We start from the raw sequence: 25,766 nt of genomic DNA, 5'->3' as shown, positions 1-25,766 counted from the left end.
TTGAGTCGGCAGACTAACACTAACACGTTGAGTCGGCAGACTAACACGAACACATTGAGTCGGCAGACTAACACTAACACATTGAGTCGGCAGACTAACACTAACACGTTGAGTCGGCAGACTAACACTAACACATTGAGTCGGCATACTAACACGAACACGTTGAGTCGGCAGGCTAACACTAACATGGTGAGTCGGCAGGCTAACACTAACATGGTGAGTCGGCAGACTAACACTAACATGGTGCGTTGGCAGCCTAACACTAACAGGTTGAGTCGGCAGACTAACACTAACAGGTTGAGTCGGCAGACTAACACTAACAGGTTGAGTCGGCAGACTAACACTAACACATTGAGTCGGCAGACTAACACTAACATGGTGAGTTGGCAGACTAACACTAACACATTGAGTCGGCAGACTAACACTAACAGGTTGAGTCGGCAGACTAACACTAACACGGTGAGTTGGCAGACTAACACTAACACGTTGAGTCGGCAGACTAACACTAACACGTTGAGTCGGCAGACTAACACTAACACATTGAGTCGGCAGACTAACACTAACACATTGAGTCGGCAGATTAACACTAACACGTTGAGTCGGCAGACTAACACTAACACGTTGAGTCGGCAGACTAACACTAACACATTGAGTCGGCAGACTAACACTAACACATTGAGTCGGCAGACCAACACAAACACATTGAGTCGGCAGACTAACACTAAAATGGTGAGTTGGCAGACTAACACTAACATGGTGCGTTGGCAGACTAACACTAACAGGTTGAGTCGGCAGACTAACACTAACACGTTGAGTCGGCAGACTAACACTAACATGGTGAGTTGGCAGACTAACACTAACATGGTGCGTTGGCAGACTAACACAAACAGGTTGAGTCGGCAGACTAACACTAACATGGTGAGTCGGCAGGCTAACACTAACATGGTGAGTCGGCAGACTAACACTAACATGGTGCGTTGGCAGACTAACACTAACAGGTTGAGTCGGCAGACTAACACTAACACGTTGAGTCGGCAGACTAACACTAACATGGTGAGTTGGCAGACTAACACTAACATGGTGCGTTGGCAGACTAACACAAACAGGTTGAGTCGGCAGACTAACACTAACATGGTGCGTTGGCAGACTAACACTAACACATTGAGTCGGCAGACTAACACGAACAGGTTGAGTCGGCAGACTAGCACTAACACATTGAGTCGGCAGACTAACACTAACACATTGAGTCGGCAGACTAACACAAACAGGTTGAGTCGGGAGACTAACACTAACATTGTGAGTTGGCAGACTAACACTAACAGGTTAACAGGTTGAGTCGGCAGACTAACACTAACACATTGAGTCGGCAGATTAACACTAACACATTGAGTCGGCAGACTAACACGAACACATTGAGTCGGCAGAGTAACACTAACATGTTGAGTCGGCAGACTAACACTAACATAGTGAGTTGGCAGACTGACACGAACACATTGAGTCGGCAGACTAACACTAACACATTGAGTCGGCAGACTAACACTAACACGTTGAGTCGGCAGACTGACACTAACACGTTGAGTTGGCAGACTAACACTAACATGGTGAGTCGGGAGACTAACACTAACATGGTGAGTCGGCAGACTAACACTAACACGTTGAGTCGGCAGACTAACACTAACACGTTGAGTTGGCAGACTAACACTAACGTGGTGAGTCGGGAGACTAACACTAACATGGTGAGTCGGCAGACTAACACTAACACGTTGAGTCGGCAGACTAACACTAACATGGTGAGTCGGGAGACTAACACTAACATGGTGAGTCGGCAGACTAACACTAACACGTTGAGTCGGCAGACTAACACTAACACATTGAGTCGGCAGACCAACACAAACACATTGAGTCGGCAGACTAACACTAAAATGGTGCGTTGGCAGACTAACACTAACACATTGGGTCGGCAGACTAACACTAACATGGTGAGTTGGCAGGCTAACACTAACACATTGGGTCGGCAGACTAACACTAACACGTTGAGTTGGCAGACTAACACTAACACATTGAGTCGGCAGACTAACACTAACATGGTGAGTCGGCAGACTAACACTAACACGTTGAGTCGGCAGACTAACACTAACACGTTGATTCGGCAGACTAACACTAACATGGTGAGTCGGCAGACTAACACTAACATGGTGCGTTGGCAGACTAACACTAACACATTGAGTCGGCAGACTAACACTAACACGTTGAGTCGGCAGACTAACACTAACACGTTGAGTCGGCAGACTAACACTAACATGTTGAGTCGGCAGACTAACACTAACACATTGAGTCGGCAGACCAACACAAACACATTGAGTCGGCAGACTAACACTAAAATGGTGCGTTGGCAGACTAACACTAACACATTGGGTCGGCAGACTAACACTAACATGGTGAGTTGGCAGGCTAACACTAACACATTGGGTCGGCAGACTAACACTAACACGTTGAGTTGGCAGACTAACACTAACATGGTGCGTTGGCAGACTAACACGAACACATTGAGTCGGCAGACTAACACTAACACGTTGAGTTGACAGACTAACACTAACATGGTGCGTTGGCAGACTAACACTAACACATTGAGTCGGCAGACTAACACCAACATGGTGAGTTGGCAGGCTAACACTAACACATTGAGTCGGCAGACTAACACGAACACGTTGAGTTGGCAGACTCACACTAAAATGGTGCGTTGGCAGACTAACACTAACACATTGAGTCGGCAGACTAACACTAACATGGTGAGTTGGCAGGCTAACACTAACACATTGAGTCGGCAGACTAACACTAACACGTTGAGTTGGCAGACTAACACCAACACATTGAGTCGGCAGACTAACACTAACACGTTGAGTTGGCAGACTAACACGAACATGGTGCGTTGGCAGACTAACACTAACACATTGAGTCGGTAGACTAACACTAACACATTGAGTCGACAGACTAACACTAACATGGTGAGTTGGCAGACTAACACTAACACATTGAGTCGGCAAACTAACACTAACACATTGAGTCGGCAGACTAACACAAACACATTGAGTCGGCAGACTAACACTAACACATTGCGTCGGCAGACTAACACTAACATGGTGCGTTGGCAGACTAACACAAACACATTGAGTCGGCAGACTAACACTAACATGGTGCGTTGGCAGACTAACACTAACACATTGGGTCGGCAGACTAACACTAACATGGTGAGTTGGCAGACTAACACTAACACATTGAGTCAGCAGACTAACACTAACATGGTGAGTTGGCAGACTAACACTAACACATTGAGTCGGCAGACTAACACGAACACGTTGAGTCGGCAGACTAACACTAACACATTGAGTCGGCAGACTAACACTAACACATTGAGTCGGCAGACTAACACTAAAACATTGAGTCGGCAGACTAACACTAACACGTTGAGTTGGCAGAGCAACACTAACACATTGAGTCGGCAGACTAACACTAACACATTGAGTCGGCAGACTAACACTAACACGTTGAGTTGGCAGACCAACACTAACACATTGAGTCGGCAGACTAACACTAACACGTTGAGTTGGCAGACTAACACTAACACATTGAGTCGCCAGACTAACACTAACATGTTGAGTCGGCAGACTAACACTAACATGGTGAGTTGGCAGACTAACACTAACACGTTGAGTTGGCAGACTAACACTAACACATTGAGTCGGCAGACGAACACTAACACATTGAGTCGGCAGACTAACACTAACATGGTGCGTTGGCAGACTAACACGAACACAATGGGTCGGCAGACTAACACTAACACATTGAGTCGGCAGACTAACACTAACACGTTGAGTCGGCAGACTAACACTAACATGGGGAGTCGGCAGACTAACACTAACACATTGAGTCGGCAGACTAACACTAACACGGTGAGTCGGCAGACTAACACTAACATGGTGAGTCGGGAGACTAACAGTAACATGGTGAGTCGGCAGACTAACACTAACACGTTGAGTCGGCAGACTAACACTAACACGTTGAGTCGGCAGACTAACACTAACACGGTGCATCGGCAGACTAACACTAACACGTTGAGTCGGCAGACTAACACTAACACGTTGAGTCGGCAGACTAACACTAACATGGTGAGTTGGCAGACTAACACTAACACAATGGGTCGGCAGACTAACACAAACACATTGAGTCGGCAGACTAACACTAACATGGTGCGTTGGCAGACTAACACGAACACATTGAGTCGGCAGACTAACACTAACACATTGAGTCGGCAGACTAACACTAACACATTGAGTCGGCAGACTAACACGAACACATTGAGTCGGCAGACTAACACTAACACATTGAGTCGGCAGACTAACACTAACACATTGAGTCGGCAGACTAACACTAACATGGTGAGTTGGCAGACTAACACAAACACATTGAGTCGGCAGACTAACACTAACATGGTGCGTTGGCAGACTAACACTAACACATTGGGTGGCAGACTAACAATAACATGGTGAGTTGGCAGACTAACACTAACACATTGAGTCGGCAGACTAACACTAACACGTTGAGTCGGCAGACTAACACTAACACATTGAGTCGGCAGACTAACACTAACACATTGAGTCGGCAGACTAGCACTAACACATTGAGTCGGCAGACGAACACTAACACATTGAGTCGGCAGACTAACACAAACACATTGAGTCGGCAGACTAACACTAACACATTGAGTCGGCAGACCAACACTACCACATTGAGTCGGCAGACTAACACTAACACGTTGAGTCGGCAGACTAGCACTAACACATTGAGTCGGCAGACTAGCACTAACACATTGAGTCGGCAGACTAACACTAACATGGTGAGTTGGCAGACTAACACTAACACATTGAGTCGGCAGACTAACACTAACACATTGAGTCGGCAGACTAACACTAACATGGTGAGTTGGCAGACTAACACTAACACATTGAGTCGGCAGATTAACACTAACACGTTGAGTCGGCAGACTAACACCAACATGGGGAGTCGGCAGACTAACACTAACACGTCTTCACTGGGACTACTATTCCATTGTCTGATGCCGTGGCCTCCGATTCAAATGTATTGATGTGTTTATTCTCTCGTGACCTCCTTGAAATAACATTTTTCATGTTATAACTTCACTCACCCCTCCCAATTCTGTACTGTGCTTACAATAAATACATCGATAATATCCTCCCTGAGCTTTGTTTTCTGTGGTTATTTCAAACTATTGCAAAATGTGCCTGAAAATCATGTAACATGACATCTCGGTGAACGTTATTGCCATCCTATGAAAATTAACAAGTCCCATCCACAAAGAAACTCCTGCATGAGGATTAGAATTCATGCTTAGAATTTCCGCCTACATTGATTTCTTTGTGATGTAATCATTGGATATTTAATGAAATCCACTGTTTTATATAATAATGTCATCGCACTTCAACTCCAGGGTGAATCGTCTTACCTTTTTGTGTTTTAGGGATTTGGATCATCTTGGTAACGTTGATTCTTGTAGTTTTGTGGATGGATTTTGCACTGTCAAACCAGAAAATTTAAATATATATTAAACTCCTTTGTCATTCATCCTCACAATATTTCAAGAGCTAGGTGTAAAATTGAGGTAAATTGAGGTACCGTACACTAATATATCACAATTATTGCAATGCTTTGGGTGTAAAACTCAGATGATGTGGGTTCTTTACTGAAACAATTATCAGTATACAGTACCTTCAGAAAATATTCATTCAAGAAAGTATTCACACCCTTGACTTTTTTCGCATTTTCTGATGTTACAGCCTGAATTTAAAATGGAATAAATTGAGATGTTTTTGTCACTGATCTACACAAAACACCCAATAATATCAATTGGTATTTTATTTTGAGAAATTCTTACAAAATAATTTAAAATGAAATACACAAATATCGAATTTACATAAATATTCAACCCCATGAGTCAATACTTCGTAGAAGCGCCTTGGGCAGAGATTACAGCTTCGAGTTTTCTTAGGTATGTCTGTATCAACTTTGCACATCTGGATTTGGGGAATTTCTCCAATTCTTCCTTGCAGATTTGCTCAAGCTCTTAAGTTGGATGGGGAGCGTCGGTGAACAGCAATCTTCAAGTCTTTCGACAGATTCTCAATGTGATTCAAGTTTGGGCTTTGCCTGGCCCCTCATGGATTTTCACAATCTTGTTCTGAAGCCATTCCAGTGTTGCTTTGGCTGAATGCTTGGGGTCATTGACCTGTTAGAATGTAAATCTTCTCCGCAGTCTTAGGTCTTTTGCACTCTGAAGCAGGTTCTCCTCAAGGATTTGCCTGTATTTGGATTCATTCTTCCCTCTATCCTTACAAGTCTCCCAGTCCCTGTTGCTGAAAAACATCTCCATAGCATGATGCTGCCACCACCATGCTTTACGGTATGGATGGTGTTAGATGGGTGATGGGCTGTGCTCAGTTTCTGCCAGACGTAGCGCTTTGTATTCAGGTGAAAGTTCAATTTTCATCTCATCAGACCACAGAATATTTTGCGTCATGCTTTCAGTCTTTCATGTATATTTTTGCAAACTCCAGGTGTGCTGTCATGTGCCTTTTTCTCGGGAGTGGCTTCCACCTGGCCTAGGTTTGTAAAGTGCTGCAGAGACTGTTGTCCTTCTGGCAGCTTCTCCCATCTCAGCCAAGGAACTCTGTAGTTCTGTCAGAGTGGTCATTCGGTTCTTTGTCACCTCCCTGACCAAGGTCCTTCTTGCCCGGTTGCTCAGTTTGATCGGACGGCCAGGTCTAGGGAGAGTCTGTGTTGTTCCATATTCTTTCCATTTCCTAATGATGGAGCTCACTGTGCTCTTGGGAACTTTCAACACTAGAAATTGTTTTATACCCTTCCCCATATCTATGCCTCTTCACAATTCTATCTCGGAGTTATACGGACAGTTCCTTGTACTTCATGGTCGAGTTTCTGCTCTGACATGAACTGTCAACTGTGGGACCTTATATAGAAAGGTGTGTTTCCTTCTAAATCATGCCCAATCAATGGAATTGACCACAGGTGGACTCCAATCAAGTTTTAGAAACATCTCAAGGATGATCAAAGGAAATTGGATGTACCTGAGCTCAATTTGGAGGGTGATAACGAAGGGGTTGAATAATTACTGACTCAAGACATTTCAGCTTTTCATTTTTAATTAGTTTGTAAAAAAATTTATTTTTCAACATTCCACATTGTCATTATGGGGTATTAGTGCTGTCAGAATTGATGCCGGAACTGCATTTAAAGTTATGGATGTGAGGTTATTGAGTTTGACAACCTTTAAGCGTTTTCTTCATTTTGCACAAAAGTTTAATTTTGAAGTTCTCTTGTGCCAAACACCACGTAGAGTGTGAAACGCAATGGGCACATTCATTGCAATAGTAAATACTATATATAAGGGAGCGGCTCTTTGCTCAACAACAACTTGTGTTCAGCAAAACAAACGTGTAAATATTTCATTTAACGGCATTGATGTTTAAAGCTGCTAACACTATCTAATGAAGAAATGGTAAAAATTAACGACTTTGTTTTCTGCTTCTTCATATTCTCATTAACCAGGCTCAAAATTAAACATAAAAAACAGCCTCAAATATGTCATCATCTTCTTCAGTTATGGTCAGTCCACTACAAGACCCTCAATATGAATGAAGATGCAAATAATGAACTGTTCAACATCATGAGACTTGTTGAGAAAGTCTATCTACTTTTAGTGTCTATCTAAAGACACTAAAGCATTGCATGCCCAGAGTCTATCTACTTAGTTTTAGTCTATCTACTTGTTTCACTACATTTAGTGAAATACAAATCATTGGGATTACCTTTCAGGTACGTGATGTCGCGTTGTTTTTGCCGACGTGTTCACGGTTTCCCCGATGCCTTGTGAGACTGTAATGGTTGGTAAAACAACTTCATTGACATCCGTTTTCTTTCCTGTAAATGTTGTGCATGTTTGCACCAGGTTGTACATAAAAGGTATGCAGATTAATACCATATATACAAATACATTGTTACGTTTGTGGGGGTTAGGAGATGAAATACCTTTGGAAAGCCAGAATCGTATTTATTAGCATGCTCCGAGTGTCGCAAAGAAGAAGAATCCATCTCAATGTATTTAAGTAGGGTCGAATGTCCGGTTAAGTGTTTAGGTGTCTCCACATGGAGGAGTGGAGTTGTGTTATCTAGGTAGGGTCTGTAAGGTTAAATTCACCTGAATGTGCTTGCCTCCCTGTGATTTTTCTCTAATGTTCTAATAAAACTCAGCCGGCCAGGCAATGGACTCATTTGCTCACCACGCCACCAGGTCCGACAGACCCAGCACATTTGTCAATCAGCAAGTAAACCCCCAATGTCAGCCAGACATTCCCGAACAGAGATGGGACTCCACCCCCCGATGACTAGTGGTGGGGAGGCCACACCTGGCCTTCGTGGTTGGTGGAGGTGCGATGGGATGATTGAATAGTGCTCGGTGATTGGACAGAGTATGACGTCAGCGATCAACATTCGAGAGCTGAAAGAAAAAAGATGCCGTCTCGCCATATTTGTCTCTCGCTTGGTGCTGGCATTTGTTGGAGGCAGTCGCATTCTTCTGTCCTGGTCCTGGCTTCGCGTGAGGTGAACGTCTGCGTTTTCGTGCCCGTGTGCACTAGTGGGGTGATTTTGGAGCCTTTGTAAACTGTTGGCACCATCCAGGAGGAGATTGGTGCAGCCGTCGAAGAGGAGTAATAAAGCAACGGTTCGGGGAGCTCGTGGCATCTAGGACGGAGTGGAGAGCGAAAGGAGACCGTCTACACGGATTGCCCCACGTTCGTGGTGCAGCGAAGGAACGACTTGGCACCATCTTGATCCCGTCGACGCTCAGGACATTTGCCGACCTACGGGACCCGCTCAGCGACCACCAGGTGCCCAAACATCCTCGTACAAACTCAAAGCTGAGTGCGGCCGATTATAAGCGGTTTTTCTTTTTCTTTTATCATTACCTTGTCTGTATATGAGTCGGAAAGGAGGACCCTCAACTTAGCAATTTTAGTTTACCTCACCTTTCATTGTCTTTTACATTTCTGTGAATAAATTCATATTTGTTGAATTTTACTTTCTGTCCTGGTTCGTTTCTTTGTTCTGTGGGTTCGGAATAACCCCATGTGTTCCGATCAGATAAGGCTTTGGGCCTTTCCCGCGTGTGCCAAAGACAATCCCACCAAGGTTCAAAATACGCCTCGGATTTAAAACTCATTTCAGCCATTCGTCTGAGGCCGGTCTTTGTCGGCCACGGACAGGACAATATACAAGAATAAAAAAGATTTTAAAATGTAAAAACATACGGGAATGAAATGTCAAATAAAAAAACAAATAAGGTAGTTTTGGAGGGAAAGAAGGTGAAGAAGCACTATTTGGCGATTTAGCAATATCCTGGTGCACTACTTTAGAGGTGTTTCAGCGTCGTTTTTACCTGCAATGTGTCTCAGGCCTACAAGAGCTCCACATGGTTGTTGGTGTTGTTAAGTCTTGAAAGAATAAAATGTTTGGATTTTAAAATGCTTACATCCTCACTACATATTATCTTCTCAGCATATCACTTTGTGCACATTTGATGAGACCATTTTTTTCACGATTATCTCTCCATATGGATTACAACTGTACTCCATGATATATATATATATATACATATATATATATATATATATATACATATATATACATATATATATATATATATATATATATATATATATATATACATATATATATATATATATATATATATATATATATATATATATATATATACAGACTTGGCATTTAATATGGAATATATATTTTTTCTTGACTTGAGTTTCCTTTCTGAACTCAGAATATCAATCTGGTGAGTTTCTTTTACGCTTCGGTGATTTCTTTGTTGAAAGAACCATGTCACTGATTGTCTGTCGCAGCAAGAAGTCAATAACAGGATTATATCACAGGTGGCCTGACAAAATGTACGGACAGGTACATTTGACGATTGGCTTCCCAATCGGGTATATAAGGGTTGTTGCGTTCTGTATTAGTGGAAAACAACTGCTGCACGTCTACAAAAGTTATTGCCGCTTCCTCTGGAGATGGTCCGTCAACTCGACAATGCTGTTTGTCATGGTGTGGTGGCTTTACGAAATTCCGGCATGAAACAGTGTGCTATTGCTCGGCAGTATGGCATCACTCAAGGTCAGGTGTCAACGATCCTGAAACGAAATGCTCAGAGGGGTGTCCCTCCTCCAATATCGAGGCCAGGACATCCCCACAGAACCACAAGGAGGAATGATCGCCAGCTGCACCGGTTAGTCCGCAATGGCCGTACCAAGTCAGCTAATCGGCTTAGGGCTGAGTGGCAGCAACTGACAAATGTGCCTGTATCCAGAAGGCTAGTCAACCAACGACTGGTTCAAGCAGGCTATCGTGCCAGGCATCCCCTGAGAAAGCCACGCCTGACAAGACAACACCACCAGCGCCGATGGCAGTGGGCCAGAGAGCACCGTCAATGGCAGCCAGGACACTGGAATCACGTGATCTTCAGTGACGAGTCTTGATTTCTGGTCTATCGTAAAGATGGCCATGTCCGAGTGCGCAGACAAGTGCATGAAGCCTACAACGAAGATTGTATAGTGCCAAGAGTCCAAGCTGGAGGTGGTGGGGTGACCGTTTGGGCTGCTTTTCATGCAGGGGGCAAAACTGACCTGGTTGTTCTGAATGGAAACCTGAACCAGTTCAAGTACAGGGCCATTCTGGAAGAAACATTGCTTCCATTTGCTCGTGTAGCCTTTCGAGGAAACTTTGTCTTCCAAGATGACAATGCACAGCCTCATCGTGCTCGCATGATCCAACACTTTCTTGCTGACCATGGTGTAGAGCATATGGAGTGGCCTGCCATGTCCCCGGATATGAATCCGATAGAGAACTTGTGGGCAGAATTAACGCGTCAAATCGACCACTTGGACCAGCAGCCGACCTCTGCGCGTGAATTGCAGCAGGCTATTGTCACTGCATGGCAAGCGATTCCTGTCCAAACCTTGGCAAATCTCGTGAACAGCATGCCTCAACGTGTACGTGCTCTCCTGAATGCTCGTGGGGGTTACACGACGTACTGAACTGTAATTTTACTGTCCGTAATCCCAGTTGTAATTTAACTTTTGTTTTTGTTAAAAAAAAATTTGGCTAATGTGCAAAATAAAGAGATACTTCTGGAAAACGTACAGAAGTTTAACACAGTACTGTCCCTGAATTGAGTTCGATATCAGTTTACATCACTTTCAAGGATCAATTTATTTGCTTCGAAATGTCAAATGTGGTTTTTGTTTCTTTTAAAGGTCACAATAACAAAATCTAGAATAATTTCAACATAATTCCAATGAACCTTTGGTTCTAAGTCATCTTGAAAAGTAAGTTCACCCCCACAAAAAAAAAATTCCATATTAAATGCCAAGTCTGTATGTATATATATATACATACAGATATATATGTATATATGGGCAAGGGTCCAAGTAGTCTGAAAGGTTCTAAAGATGTCTAACATGTATAAAGGGTCCAAAGGGTGTAAGGGGTCTAAATGGTGTTATGGTCTAAAGCAGTGTTTCTCAAAGGTGGTTCGTGACCACCGTGAGTGGGTTTCCATGGGGGTCACGAGCTCTATATATATATATATATATATACAAGGGGCAGTGAATAAGTAACCTTAAAAGATTTTTCTCAACTTGTTTATTGCATGTAAGTGTGTAACAACTGTGTTATTTTTCAACATAATCTCCATTGCGCTAAATGCATTTTTTTCTAGTGCTGGATTTTTTAGATTGGCCGATTAGATTCAATTTTTAGATTCTTGGCCGAGCATTCAAAAAAGAAAATCTACATTTCTAAGGCCTGGATTCCTCCAGAAAAATATATTTTGGCTGCTTGTGTAGCCATTTGTGCACCGCCTCTTAGACCCCTTTGTCGGATCGGAAAGTGGTTCCACCAAGCGCCTCTTTAAGTGGCCCAAAGATGTGGTAATGCAACGGGGCGTGGTCTGGAGGGTAGCGTGGATGAGGAAGACACTCAAAATGCAGGTCCTCGATTGTTGCAGTTGTAGCGCGGGCAGTTTGGGGCCGAGCATTGTCATGTTACAGAAAAACACCGGTGGTGAGTAGTCCACGACGTTTTGATCTGATTGATGTTTTCAGATGATTTTTATGGAGGTTACAGTATGATGCACTGGTGACTGTGGTACCTCTGGGCATGCAATGCTCTACAAGTTGGCCTTGGCTATCCCAGAAGAGCGTCAGCATCACTTTTCCAGTGGGCGGCTGTGTGCGGAATTTTTTGGGCTTCGGTGAAGTTGAATGGTGCCACTCTTTGCTTGCCCGCTGCATTTCTAGATGAAAGTAGTGGACCCAGCTTTCATCCACAGTCACTACGCGCTGTAAGAAAGTGTCGCCTTCTGTTTCGTAATGTCGCAGACGTTCTTCACATGCGTCCACTCGCCGTTCTTTCAGTTCGGGTGTGCGTTGTCTGGGCACCCATCTTGCAGACGCTTTGTGGAACCCCAGCATGCTGTGAATGATATGTTGTGCTGAACCATGGCCAATGTTCAATTCGGAGACCACTCCATCCAGCGTAATGCAACGGTTTTCCCTTAGCATGCGCTCAACTCCTGCAACCATTTCTGGTGCGTCGGCTGTGTGAGGCCGGCCCGAGCGAGCAGCGTCTGCCACACTGGACACTCCACTTTTGAACTTCCTGTCCCAGTCGTAAACCTGCTGCAGCGATAAACATGTCACCATATTGCATCTTCATTCTACAATGGATTTCACTGGGATTCACACCCTCCCTTCCCAAGAAACGGATGACAACGTTTTTCCTCCCTGGTGCTTGCGTCTAAGGGAGCCGCCATCTTGGAACTGCTCTCCTGATGTCATACGCTCAATGTTGCCAGATCTAAAACAGGCAAAACATGTCACTTACCCATAGATATAACATATGTTGTCTACAACTACACACATTACATTCTCGAATGTATATCGCCATTTTAAGGTCACTTATTCACTGGCCCTTGTGTGTGTATGTATATATATATATATATTAAAAAAAATATATATATATATATATATATAGAAGATTATTTTGAACCCTTAAACCCCTAAGACCCAATAGACCCCATAAGACCATTTAGAACCCTAAGATCCTATAGACCCTGTTAGACCCTTTATAACTCTAAGATTCTATAGACCCTGTTAGACCCTATATAAATCTAAGACCATCAAGATCCTATGGACCCCGTTAACCCTTAAGATCCACTTGGACCCTATATACTCCCATTAGACTCTATAAATCCCCATTAGAGCCTTTTAGCCCCTATAGACCCCCATTAGATGCTTTAGAACCATTCGACCCCTACGACCATTTAGTCACCTTCACCCTTTAGGTTTAGATATTTTATACCCTTTAGAATATATACGACTCTCGACCCCTTAAACCCAGGTTTTCTCAGCCGGATTTACCAGACGACCCACCCGTCCTGGTATTTGTTCGCCGCGACCCCCTGTTATCCCCTACAAGGGTTGAAAAAAAATCCAGGAATGGGGATTTTGAAAAGACCCACTTTACTGGCAAAATACTGGGTTTATTCGAGTGGGGGTTTTTAACCCAGGTGGGGAAAAATGGGCTTGGCCAATTATTGCCAACTCTGTCTGCAGGGGCAACAAAAAGGTTGGAACCTGGGCCATTTTTATGTCCTTTTTGCAGACGTGTCAATTCAGGGACTAGTTTTACTCAACAAACATCGTAGCTGCTCTCGACATCGATCAACCTGTTTCTGGCTTTAGTTTTAATAACTACTAAGATTGAGAATGCAAATTCACATCGGTAAGTCGTCGGTAACATCACAAGGACCTGTGTAACTTCTTCGCTCAGAGAGCTCGTGACCCCCATGGAAACCCACTCACGTCACTACGCCTTTGAGAAACATAACACCATTTAGACCCCTTACACCCTTTGGACCCTTTATACATGTTAGACATCTTTAGACCCTTTCAGACTACTTGGACCCTTGCCCATTTAGAGCTTCAGATCCCTTTAGCCTCCTTCAGAGCCCTTTGACATTTTAATTTAGACCTCACCCACTATTGGAACGTACCATCTATAGACCATTTAGAACCTTAGAGACGCACACCACACAAACAGCTATCGTCTTCTTGAAAAGCACACACCAGACTTTTTTCGCCAAGTGATGCACAAACTCGAACCACCCATATTGTATGTACTCTGCTAGTGTTATACAAAAAGATGAATAGAAGTTGTGAGCTGCATTATCAAAAATTTACAAATCGAAAAAGACAATGTGCTACCTGTAAGATACTTCATACCTTGCAGTTTACCAGCTGAAACATCCTTTTTTGCAGATACTTTTGACATCTTCCTCACAGCTCTTGCTGCCACGCGTGAGCTCTCACTGTCCTTGCTGTCGTGGCCATGGGCATAGCTCGACCTTGAGCTTTTCTTGGATCTCACTGGAGAAGGCATCTTGTTAGCCGATGTGTGCGTACCTTTGATCGCGTGACGCCGAGATGATACATCCTCAAAGACCTCAGAGGTTGTGTCAGATTTTGAGAGGTGGGTGTCCTTTCCAACTGCTGGCTGTTCTGTGATCATTTGGGACTTCATATTTGATCTGTCGGAATGTTTTTTTCACCACCCTGCATTCCTGCAAGAACAGTTATAAACACACTGAATAATAACGACATGCATTCACACATATTCATCATTAAAGGAAAGAGGCAAAGGAATGGCAATTATATTCTGGAACATTAAATCAGTAAGCTATGGCTAATCCTGATTTTTATTTTAAAATCATGACCTTAAAATCGTTTAATGCAAGGAAAATGCATGGAAATGTTAAAATGGGTTTAATGTTTATTTTTAAACTCCAATTGGTCAATGTAAGAGATGAAGTTGTATTTGTTTTTAGTAATTCTCGACAGCATGATACTCTACAGCACATATTATTATTCTTAACCGTCAGTCCGCAGAAGGAGAGCCACTTGTCCATGGAAGGAGACCCACTGGTCAGTGGAAGGAGAGCCACCGGTCCGTGGAAGGAGAGCCACCGGTCATGGAAGGAGAGCCACTGGTCCACGGAATTGAGAGCCACCAGTCACGGAAGGAGAGCCACTGGTCCGCAGAAGAAGAGCCACCAGTCCGCGGAGGAGAGCCGCTGGTCCACAGAAGGAGAGCCACCGGTCCGTGGAAGGAGAGCCACTGGTGCATGGAAGGAAAGCCACCAGTCCGAGGAAGGAGAGCCACCGGTCCGTGGAATGAGAGCCACTGGTCCACGGAAGCAGAGCCACTGGTCGAACGGAAGGAGAGCCACTGGTCCATGGAAGGAGAGCCACCGGTCCGAGGAAGGAGAGCCACCGGTCCGAGGAAGGAGAGCCACCGGTCCGTGGAAGGAGAGCCGCTGGTCCACAGAAGGAGAGCCACCGGTCCGTGGAAGGAGAGCCACTGGTCCACGGAAGCAGAGCCACTGGTCCACGGAAGGAGAGCCACTGGTCCACGGAAGAAGAGCTACCAGTCACGGAAGGAGAGCCACTGGTCCACGGAAGGAGAGCCACCGGTTAGCGGAAGGAGAGCCACCGGTCCCGTGGAAGAAGAGCCACTGGTTCACGGAAGAAGAGCTACCGGTCATGGAAGGAGAGCCACTGGTCCACGGAATTGAGAGCCACCAGTCACGGAAGGAGAACCACAGGTCCGCAGAAGAAGAGCCACCAGTCCGTGGAGGAGAGCTACCGGTCACGGAAGAAGAGATACCAGTTGTAGAAGGAGAACCACTAGTCCACGGAGTAATGGCAGAAAAAAAGAAAAAAAATGTTTTTTTTACTGCCACTGAAACTCTAGCGACGCCCGACAAATATATAATATATAGTGGAGCACTAATATATAGTGGAGCACTATAATATATAGTATATGTATCTTCTACACCAGGGTTGGATCCAGGCCTTTTTCAAAAGAGGGCCCAGAAATGAACGGAGCAGGGTGCATACTCGCCTAGATGCTGCGAGCGTGAAGCCATCAAGGCGTAGGGTCTGGGGCCCACTCAAGGGACCCAGAAGCTTTGGGATTTTAGATGTTCTCAGGTGTGCTCTGATCACCTGATGACCACATTGACTGCATGTTGGGAGCGACGGAGGGAACCTTTGCTTCAAATTGTAAAATGTATTTTATTTGCCTTTTCATTATTAATTTTGACGTAACTGAGATGGAACCTGTAGTTTTGTCAACTTAATGTAACAACACTTACTCAACAATACTTTTGTAATTTACTCTGAAACAAAACATGTTCATTGTCGTGATTAAATCGTCGTATCTGAATTCGTTTAGGAATTCCAAAGATGGATTGTTCATGAATATTCAGGGATATGGCGAGCGGTTCTATACTTACACTTTCCACGCATATAATTTTTACACACCAGCGAAGAACCCACTACGAGACTCCGAGACTATGGTTTGGTCTGTCCTGAGGCGCCATAACGGCACATGGTTGGGCAGTGCAAGATTTTTTTTGTTTTTTGTTTTTACCGGAAATGAGTAGAAAAATGAGTTTTCAAGTCATTCCATCAGCCACTTCATGTGTACTCAAAGGTGGGTGACATTAGAAGCAGCAAAACTAGGCAATTTCCAATAGCAACAAAACTAGGCATTTTCCAAAGGCAACAAAACTAGGCAATTTCCAAAGGCAACAAAACTAGGCAATTTCCAAAGGCAACAAAACTAGGCAATTTCCAAAGGCAACAAAACTAGGCAATTTCCAAAGGCAACAAAATTAGGCAATTTCCAATGGCAACAAAACTAGGCAATTTCCAAAGGCAACAAAACTAGGCAATTTCCAAAGACAACAAAACTAGGCAATTTCCAATGGCAACAAAACTAGGCAATTGCCAAAGGCAACAAAACTAGGCAATTTCCAATGGCAACAAAACTAGGCAATTTCCAATGGCAACAAAACTAGGCAATTTCCAAAGGCAGATAAACTAGGCAATTTCCAAATGAATTGGAAAACCAAATACTACAATGGAGTCATCAGAAGGAACCCGAATAAGCAAAGAGCAAAGTTGGAGTAATCAGGAGGAACCTGGATAGGATTCGGGTTTCAGCTGCTACTCGACAACCCTCAAACCTATCCAGGCACAGCCAAGTGAACCTTCCAGAAAAGGCAGCAAAACTTGGCAATTTCCAAAGGCAGCAAAACTTGGCAATTTTCCAAAGGCAGATAAACTCAGCAATTTCCAAAGGCAGATAAACTCAACAATTTCCAAAGGCAGCTAAACTCAGAAATCTCCAAAGGCAGAAAAACTCAGCAATTTCCAAAGGCAGCTAAACTCAGAAATCTCCAAAGGCAGAAAAACTCAGAAATCTCCAAAGGCAGAAAAACTCAGCAATTTCCAAAGGCAGATAAACTCAGCAATCTCCAAAGGCAGATAAACTCAGCAATTTCCAAAGGCAGATAAACTCAGCAATCTCCAAAGGCAGATAAACTCAGCAATTTCCAAAGGCAGATAAACTCAGCAATCTCCAAAGGCAGATAAACTCAGCAATTTCCAAAGGCAGATAAACTCAGAAATCTCCAAAGGCAGAAAAACTCAGCAATTTCCAAAGGCAGATAAACTCAGCAATCTCCAAAGGCAGATAAACTCAGCAATTTCCAAAGGCAGATAAACTCAGCAATCTCCAAAGGCAGATAAACTCAGAAATCTCCAAAGGCAGAAAAACTCAGCAATTTCCAAAGGCAGATAAACTCAGCAATCTCCAAAGGCAGATAAACTCAGCAATTTCCAAAGGCAGATAAACTCAGCAATCTCCAAAGGCAGATAAACTCAGCAATTTCCAAAGGCAGATAAACTCAGCAATCTCCAAAGGCAGATAAACTCAGCAATTTCCAAAGGCAGATAAACTCAGAAATCTCCAAAGGCATATAAACTATGAAATTTCCAAAGGCAGATAAACTCAAAAATCTCCAAAGGCAAAGAAACTATGAAATTTCCAAAGGCAGATAAACTATGAAATTTCCAAAGGCAGATAAACTCAGCAATCTCCAAAGGCATATTATAAACTATGAAATTTCCAAAGGCAGATAAACTATGAAATTTCCAAAGGCAGATAAACTCAGAAATCTCCAAAGGCAGATAAACTCAGCAATTTCCAAAGGCAGATAAACTCAGCAATCTCCAAAGGCATATAAACTATGAAATTTCCAAAGGCAGATAAACTCAGCAATCTCCAAAGGCAGATAAACTCAGCAATCTCCAAAGGCAGATAAACTCAGCAATTTCCAAAGGCAGATAAACTCGGCAATTTCCAAAGGCAGATAAACTCAGCAATCTCCAAAGGCAGATAAACTATGAAATTTCCAAAAGCAGATAAACTATGAAATTTCCAAAGGCAGATAAACTCAGCAATTTCAAAAGGCAGATAAACTCAGCAATCTCCGAAGGCATATAAACTATGAAATCTCCATAGGCAGATAAACTATGAAATTTCCAAAGGCAGATAAACTCAGCAATTTCCAAAGGCAGATAAACTCAGCAATTTCCAAAGGCAGATAAACTCAGCAATCTCCAAAGGCAGATAAACTCAGAAATCTCCAAAGGCAGATAAACTCAGCAATCTCCAAAGGCAGATAAACTCAGTAATCTCCAAAGGCAGATAAACTCAGTAATTTGCAAAGGCAGAAAAACTATGAAATCTCCATAGGCAGATAAACTATGAAATTTCCAAAGGCAGATAAACTCAGCAATTTCCAAAGGCAGATAAACTCAGCAATTTCCAAAGGCAGATAAACTCAGCAATCTCCAAAGGCATATAAACTATGAAATTTCCAAAGGCAGATAAACTCGGCAATTTCCAAAGGCAGATAAACTCGGCAATTTCCAAAGGCAGATAAACTCAGAAATCTCCAAAGGCAGATAAACTCAGCAATTTCCAAAGGCATATAAACTATGAAATTTCCAAAGGCAGATAAACTCGGCAATTTCCAAAGGCAGATAAACTCAGCAATCTCCAAAGGCATATAAACTATGAAATTTCCAAAGGCAGATAAACTCGGCAATTTCCAAAGGCAGATAAACTCAGAAATCTCCAAAGGCAGATAAACTCAGCAATCTCCAAAGGCAGATAAACTCAGCAATCTCCAAAGGCAGATAAAATATGAAATTTCCAAAGGCAGATAAACTCAGAAATCTCCAAAGGCAGATAAACTCAGCAATTTCCAAAGGCAGATAAACTCAGCAATATCCAAAGGCATATAAACTATGAAATTTCCAAAGGCAGATAAACTATGAAATTTCCAAAGGCAGATAAACTCGGCAATTTCCAAAGGCAGATAAACTCAGAAATCTCCAAAGGCAGATAAACTCAGCAATTTCCAAAGGCAGATAAACTATGAAATTTCCAAAGGCAGATAAACTCAGCAATCTCCAAAGGCAGATAAACTCAGCAATTTCCAAAGGCAGATAAACTCAGAAATCTCCAAAGGCAGATAAACTCAGCAATTTCCAAAGGCAGATAAACTCAGCAATTTCCAAAGGCAGATAAACTCAGCAATCTCCAAAGGCAGATAAACTCGGCAATTTCCAAAGGCAGATAAACTCAGAAATCTCCAAAGGCAGATAAACTCAGCAATTTCCAAAGGCATATAAACTATGAAATTTCCAAAGGCAGATAAACTCGGCAATTTCCAAAGGCAGATAAACTCAGCAATCTCCAAAGGCATATAAACTATGAAATTTCCAAAGGCAGATAAACTCAGAAATCTCCAAAGGCAGATAAACTCAGCAATCTCCAAAGGCATATAAACTATGAAATTTCCAAAGGCAGATAAACTATGAAATTTCCAAAGGCAGATAAACTCAGAAATCTCCAAAGGCAGATAAACTCAGCAATTTCCAAAGGCAGATAAACTATGAAATTTCCAAAGGCAGATAAACTCAGCAATCTCCAAAGGCAGATAAACTCGGCAATTTCCAAAGGCAGATAAACTCAGAAATCTCCAAAGTCAGATAAACTCAGCAATTTCCAAAGGCATATAAACTATGAAATTTCCAAAGGCAGATAAACTCGGCAATTTCCAAAGGCAGATAAACTCAGCAATCTCCAAAGGCAGATAAACTCAGCAATCTCCAAAGGCAGATAAACTATGAAATTTCCAAAGGCAGATAAACTCAGCAATCTCCAAAGGCAAAGAAACGATGAAATTTCCAAAGGCAGATAAACTATGAAATTTCCAAAGGCAGATAAACTCAGAAATCTCCAAAGGCAGATAAACTCAGCAATTTCCAAAGGCAGATAAACTCAGCAATCTCCAAAGGCATATAAACTATGAAATTTCCAAAGGCAGATAAACTCAGAAATCTCCAAAGGCAGATAAACTCAGCAATTTCCAAAGGCAGATAAACTCAGCAATTTCCAAAGGCAGATAAACTATGAAATTTCCAAAGGCAGATAAACTTAGCAATTTCCAAAGGCAGATAAACTCAGAAATCTCCAAAGTCAGATAAACTCAGCAATTTCCAAAGGCATATAAACTATGAAATTTCCAAAGGCAGATAAACTCGGCAATTTCCAAAGGCAGATAAACTCAGAAATCTCCAAAGGCAGATAAACTCAGCAATCTCCAAAGGCATATAAGCTATGAAATTTTAAATTCATATCGCACAAATTCGACACAAAACACGATCGCATAAAGGTGAAAAAACGCAATGGCTTTTTGCCCTGAATTACGTGCAAACGTGTGACGTGTGATGGGATGGAACATCACGTGATCGCTCTGAGCGAATCAACGAGCTGCTCGCACTGGCTGAGATTAGCGGGTACTTCGCTGAAATGCGCTGAGGTAAATATGAATAAAAAATATGGATCTCGTCAAATATTGTCTCGGCCATGTTCGTCCCAGGCTCAATGGCCATGTCTCTGCCAAATATCAAGCACATGAGCCTCTCCGTTTCGGAGTCTATCGGTAACATTACACACACACACACACACACACACACACACACACACACAAACTGTGTTTTATATATATATATATATATATATATATATATATATATGAATGAATGAATGATCGTTTTAAGGCCATTTTTCCCCGCTAGAGTAGGGTTGGCCTTGCGGGCCCCATGACCTCATGGAGCCCGGTTTGAGGCAATGTTTTTATGGCCGGATGCCCTTCCTGACGCCAACCCTTAGTCGCCTCTTACGATGCGCAGGGATACGGTGTACCTATTCTAAATCGGGGTACACACCGGATCATTCAATATATATTTAAATATATACATACATACATATTCCGTATACATATGTATACATACACATAGATATATTTATATACAGATATATACATATGTAAATGAAACTGAAACGCTGAAACGTAAATAGAGCTGAAACGAAACTTCTTTAGAGCAGCTGTTGAATCAGTTCTTGTATATGGGGCAATTACATGGACCTTGACATCATCACTAGAAAAGGCCCTGGATGGTGCATACACTCGCATGCTCAGAGCAGCCCTTAACATCTAATGGAAAGAGCACCCCACAAAATATGAATTGTATGCAAAAATCCCACCAATCAGTGTAACCATACGTCAACGTAGATTAAGATTCGCTGGGCACTGCTGGAGAAACAAAGACGAGCTCGCAAGCGATGTTTTACTTTGGTTACCAACTCACGGCAAACAGGCACCAGGTAGACCTGCGAAAACATATATAGATCAGCTTACAAATGATACTGGGTGTCTGGTTAACGAACTACCTAATGCCATGAGTGACAGCGATGAATGGAAGAAACGTGTCATGGAATGCCGAGCTAGCTCGACGCAGTAAGTAAGTAATATACATATATATATACACATACATATATACATACATATATGCATTCATATATACAAACATATATACATACATATATACATACATATACATACATATATACATTTATATATACATACCTATTTACATTCATTCATACATATATATATACAGTCACGTGAAAAAGTAAGCACACCCCATGTAAAGTTTTGACTTTTTCAACATATTTCAACATACAGCTATTTGATCTTCATTTCAACGTTATTGACAGATAAAGGTGATATAATATAACAAATATCTTGAAACATTTACATTTTGTTGTCCATTGTATAATTTAAATAAACATAAATGCAAATTTTGCATGTGGAAAAAGTAAGTACACCCTTGGCTCTAATAGGTGGTATTGCCCCCTTTGGCAGAAACAACCTCAAGTAGGCGTTTCTTATAACTGTCTACAAGTCTCTGACATCGACTGGGAGAAATTTTTGCCCACTCCTCCATGCAGAATTCTTTCAGCTGTGCGATGTTTGAGGGGTTTCTTGCATGCACAGCTCGTTTCAAATCCCCCCACAACATCTCGATGGGATTTAGATCCGGGCTTTGACTTGGCCATTCCAGAACCCTCCATTTCTTTCTTTTCAGCCATTCCTTGGTGGATTTACTGGTATGTTTAGGGTCATTGTCATGTTGCAAGGTCCACCTTCCGTTGAGCTTCAACTTTCTGTCAGATGGCCTCACATTATCCTCAAGCACCCTCTGGTACAATGAAGAATTCATCGTGGATTATATGGTGGTGAGCTGCCCAGGCCCTGATGCAGCAAAGCTGCCCCAAACCATAATATTTCCACCACCATGCTTTACAGTTGGTATCAGGTTCTTGTGGTCAAATGCTGTCTTTGGTTTTCGCCAAACATGTCTTCTGGTACTATGGCCAAATAGCTCTACCTTTGACTCATCTGTCCAGAGCACATTGTTCCACAAGTGCTGGTCTTTGCCTCGGTGTTCATTGGCAAACTTTAGTCTTGCCCTGATGTTCTTTCTGGACAGCAAAGGTTTCCTCCTGGCACACCTCCCATGTAGATCAAATTTGTGCAGTCTCTTTCTAATGGTAGACTCGTGCACTTTTACATCAACAGTGGCAAGAGCTACCTGTAGGTCCCGTGATGACATTCTGGGATTCTTAGAGACTTCTTTCAGCATCTTGCGGTCTGCTGTCGGGCTGAACTTGCTGGGGCGGCCTGGCCTGAACAAGTTGGCAGTTGTTTGGAATCTTCTCCACTTGTAGATGATCTTCAGGACTGTAGAATGATTGATTTCAAATTGTTTGGAGATCTTTTTAAATCCGTTCCCAGACTCGTAGGCATCTATAACCTTCTTTCTGAAGGCCTCAGAGCTCTTTTGATCTCGGCATGGTGACGCCACACACGTCAACAACAAAGAGCAAACCAAACTAAATGTCTGAGGTTTAAATAAGACAGGTTCCTCCAAGATCCTCTCTAACGATGTTCTAATCATTTGCACCTGAGCTGGTGCACCTGATTCAAATTTTAGGTATTTGAAGTCATACATATATACATATATTTATATTTCATACATATATTATATTTTACATATATTTCTATTTTAGGTACATACATATATACATCGATATATTTTATACATATATACATATATTTACATATATTTTAGTACATATATTTTAGGTTTTAGGTTTTAGTACATATATGTTTTCATACATATATTTTAGGTACATACATATATACATTCATATATACATACATATATACATTCATATATACATGTTATCAATGGCTAATATACACTTGATGAAATGAAAGGTGGAGCAGTAAAAGCTCATATACAGATAACTCATCAAAGGATATCAATGTAATCAAAATGTTTCCGTTTCTGGTTTATTTCAATATATTTTATGTACACATCTCCGATCGTGTATTTTATTTTTTTTTGATCGATCCGATTGCAGGAATAACGAATGCATTGTTAAAACCACCATCATGGAAATGTCATAACATTGCAATAAAGTGCAATATTAGGCATAAAATGAAGAAAAGCCTCACGGTTTTGCTGCCTCTTGTCTTGATTCTTTCAGCTCCTGTGCATCGTCCCCATGCTCATTGACCGACCCTCCTGAGAATTGGGAATATGCACCACGCAGACAGCCAATAGGAAAGCACTACGACGGTAACACCGACCCCACCTCCACACTGTTACCATGACAACCGGAATGGTCCCCGGCCTTTATGTCGCAGTGTGCTTCACACGGAGCGTGCAATATGCTCCACGTCCACGCCATGGTGGTTTCATATTTACATCCGTACCTTTTCTATGCAGCACAAAGCTTCGTATGGAATTGTGGGTTAGTGAACCTGATAGGTGGGTGGGGTGCCATCACATCACTGCACTGATTGTTTTTGTGCTGGGCCTTGGTGGGTTTTTATAGTCTGATACAAACTGATATAAAAATTCAACGGTGTTGTTGGCATTGGTGACAATTTTATCATATTTACTAATGTCCTAAGGGCCCTCACAGAAAGGGTTTCATGGGCAGAAGGTTCAAGAAAGGAGGAATGAAGTTTTCAGAAGAGGGGAAGGGGGTTTCACGGAGATAGGAGTAAGGGAGGGAATGAAGCGGCATCCCTGGGGTAAGGGGAGTGGGGGTAGGGGGGCGAAATGAAGAGGCATCTCTGGTGTAAGGGGCGAAATGAAGAGGCATCTCTGGTGTAAGGGGCGAAATGAAGAGGCATCTCTGCTGTAAGGGGCGAAATGAAGAGGCATCTCTGGTGTAAGGGGCGAAATGAAGAGGCATCTCTGGTGTAAGGGGTGAAATGAACAGGCATCTCTGGTGTAAGGGGTGAAATGAAGAGGCATCTCTGCTGTAAGGGGCGAAATGAAGAGGCATCTCTGGTGTAAGGGGCGAAATAAAGAGGCATCTCTGGTGTAAGGGGTGAAATGAAGAGGCATCTCTGGTGTAAGGGGCGAAATGAAGAGGCATCTCTGGTGTAAGGGGTGAAATGAAGAGGCATCTCTGCTGTAAGGGGCGAAATGAAGAGGCATCTCTGGTGTAAGGGGCGAAATAAAGAGGCATCTCTGGTGTAAGGGGTGAAATGAAGAGGCATCTCTGGTGTAAGGGGCGAAATGAAGAGGCATCTCTGGTGTAAGGGGTGAAATGAAGAGGCATCTCTGGTGTAAGGGGTGAAATGAAGAGGCATCTCTGCTGTAAGGGGTGAAATGAAGAGGCATCTCTGGTGTAAGTGGCGAAATGAAGAGGCATCTCTGGTGTAAGGGGTGAAATGAAGAGGCATCTCTGCTGTAAGGGGTGAAATGAAGAGGCATCTCTGGTGTAAGGGACAAAATGAAGAGGCATCTCTGGTGTGAGGGACAAAATGAAGAGGCATCTCTGCTGTAAGGGGTGAAATGAAGAGGCATCTCTGCTGTAAGGGGCGAAATGAAGAGGCATCTCTGGTGTAAGGGGTGAAATGAAGAGGCATCTCTGGTGTAAGGGACAAAATGAAGAGGCATCTCTGGTGTAAGGGGTGAAATGAAGAGGCATTTCTGGTGTAAGGGACAAAATGAAGAGGCATCTCTGGTGTAAGGGGTGAAATGAAGAGGCATCTCTGGTGTAAGGGGTGAAATGAAGAGGCATCTCTGGTGTAAGGGACAAAATGAAGAGGCATCTCTGGTGTAAGGGGTGAAATGAAGAGGCATCTCTGGTGTAAGGGACGAAATGAAGAGGCATCTCTGGTGTAAGGGGTGAAATGAAGAGGCATATCTGGTGTAAGGGACAAAATGAAGAGGCATCTCTGGTGTAAG

General features: G+C 42.8%; 1 protein-coding gene across 2 annotated transcripts in view; it reads right to left on the bottom strand.

Moving 5' to 3' along the window:
• Positions 1-24,092, bottom strand: part of LOC137413230 (uncharacterized) — a 39,149-nt gene extending 15,057 nt beyond the window's left edge. Inside the window, exons 1-5 of one of the 2 annotated variants that reach the window (XM_078767825.1) lie at positions 24,014-24,075; positions 21,712-21,819; positions 14,448-14,785; positions 7,902-8,013; positions 5,522-5,592 (exon numbers count right to left, since the gene is read on the bottom strand). In XM_078767825.1, coding sequence (XP_078623951.1) covers positions 5,522-5,592; positions 7,902-8,013; positions 14,448-14,745 — 481 coding nt within the window. In that variant the 5' untranslated portion in view covers positions 14,746-14,785; positions 21,712-21,819; positions 24,014-24,075. Of the gene's footprint in view, positions 1-5,521; positions 5,593-7,901; positions 8,014-14,447; positions 14,786-21,711; positions 21,820-24,013 lie in introns of both variants that reach the window. The other variant, XM_078767824.1, reaches the window with a different exon arrangement.
• Positions 24,093-25,766: the final 1,674 nt, after the last annotated feature.

The sequence above is a fragment of the Myxine glutinosa genome, chromosome 13 (assembly GCF_964187855.1).
Source record: "Myxine glutinosa chromosome 13, kmMyxGlut1.1, whole genome shotgun sequence".
Lineage (NCBI taxonomy): Eukaryota > Metazoa > Chordata > Myxini > Myxiniformes > Myxinidae > Myxine > Myxine glutinosa.
Note: the sequence above shows the minus strand (reverse complement) of the source record. Positions and strands in the feature narration are given on the sequence as shown.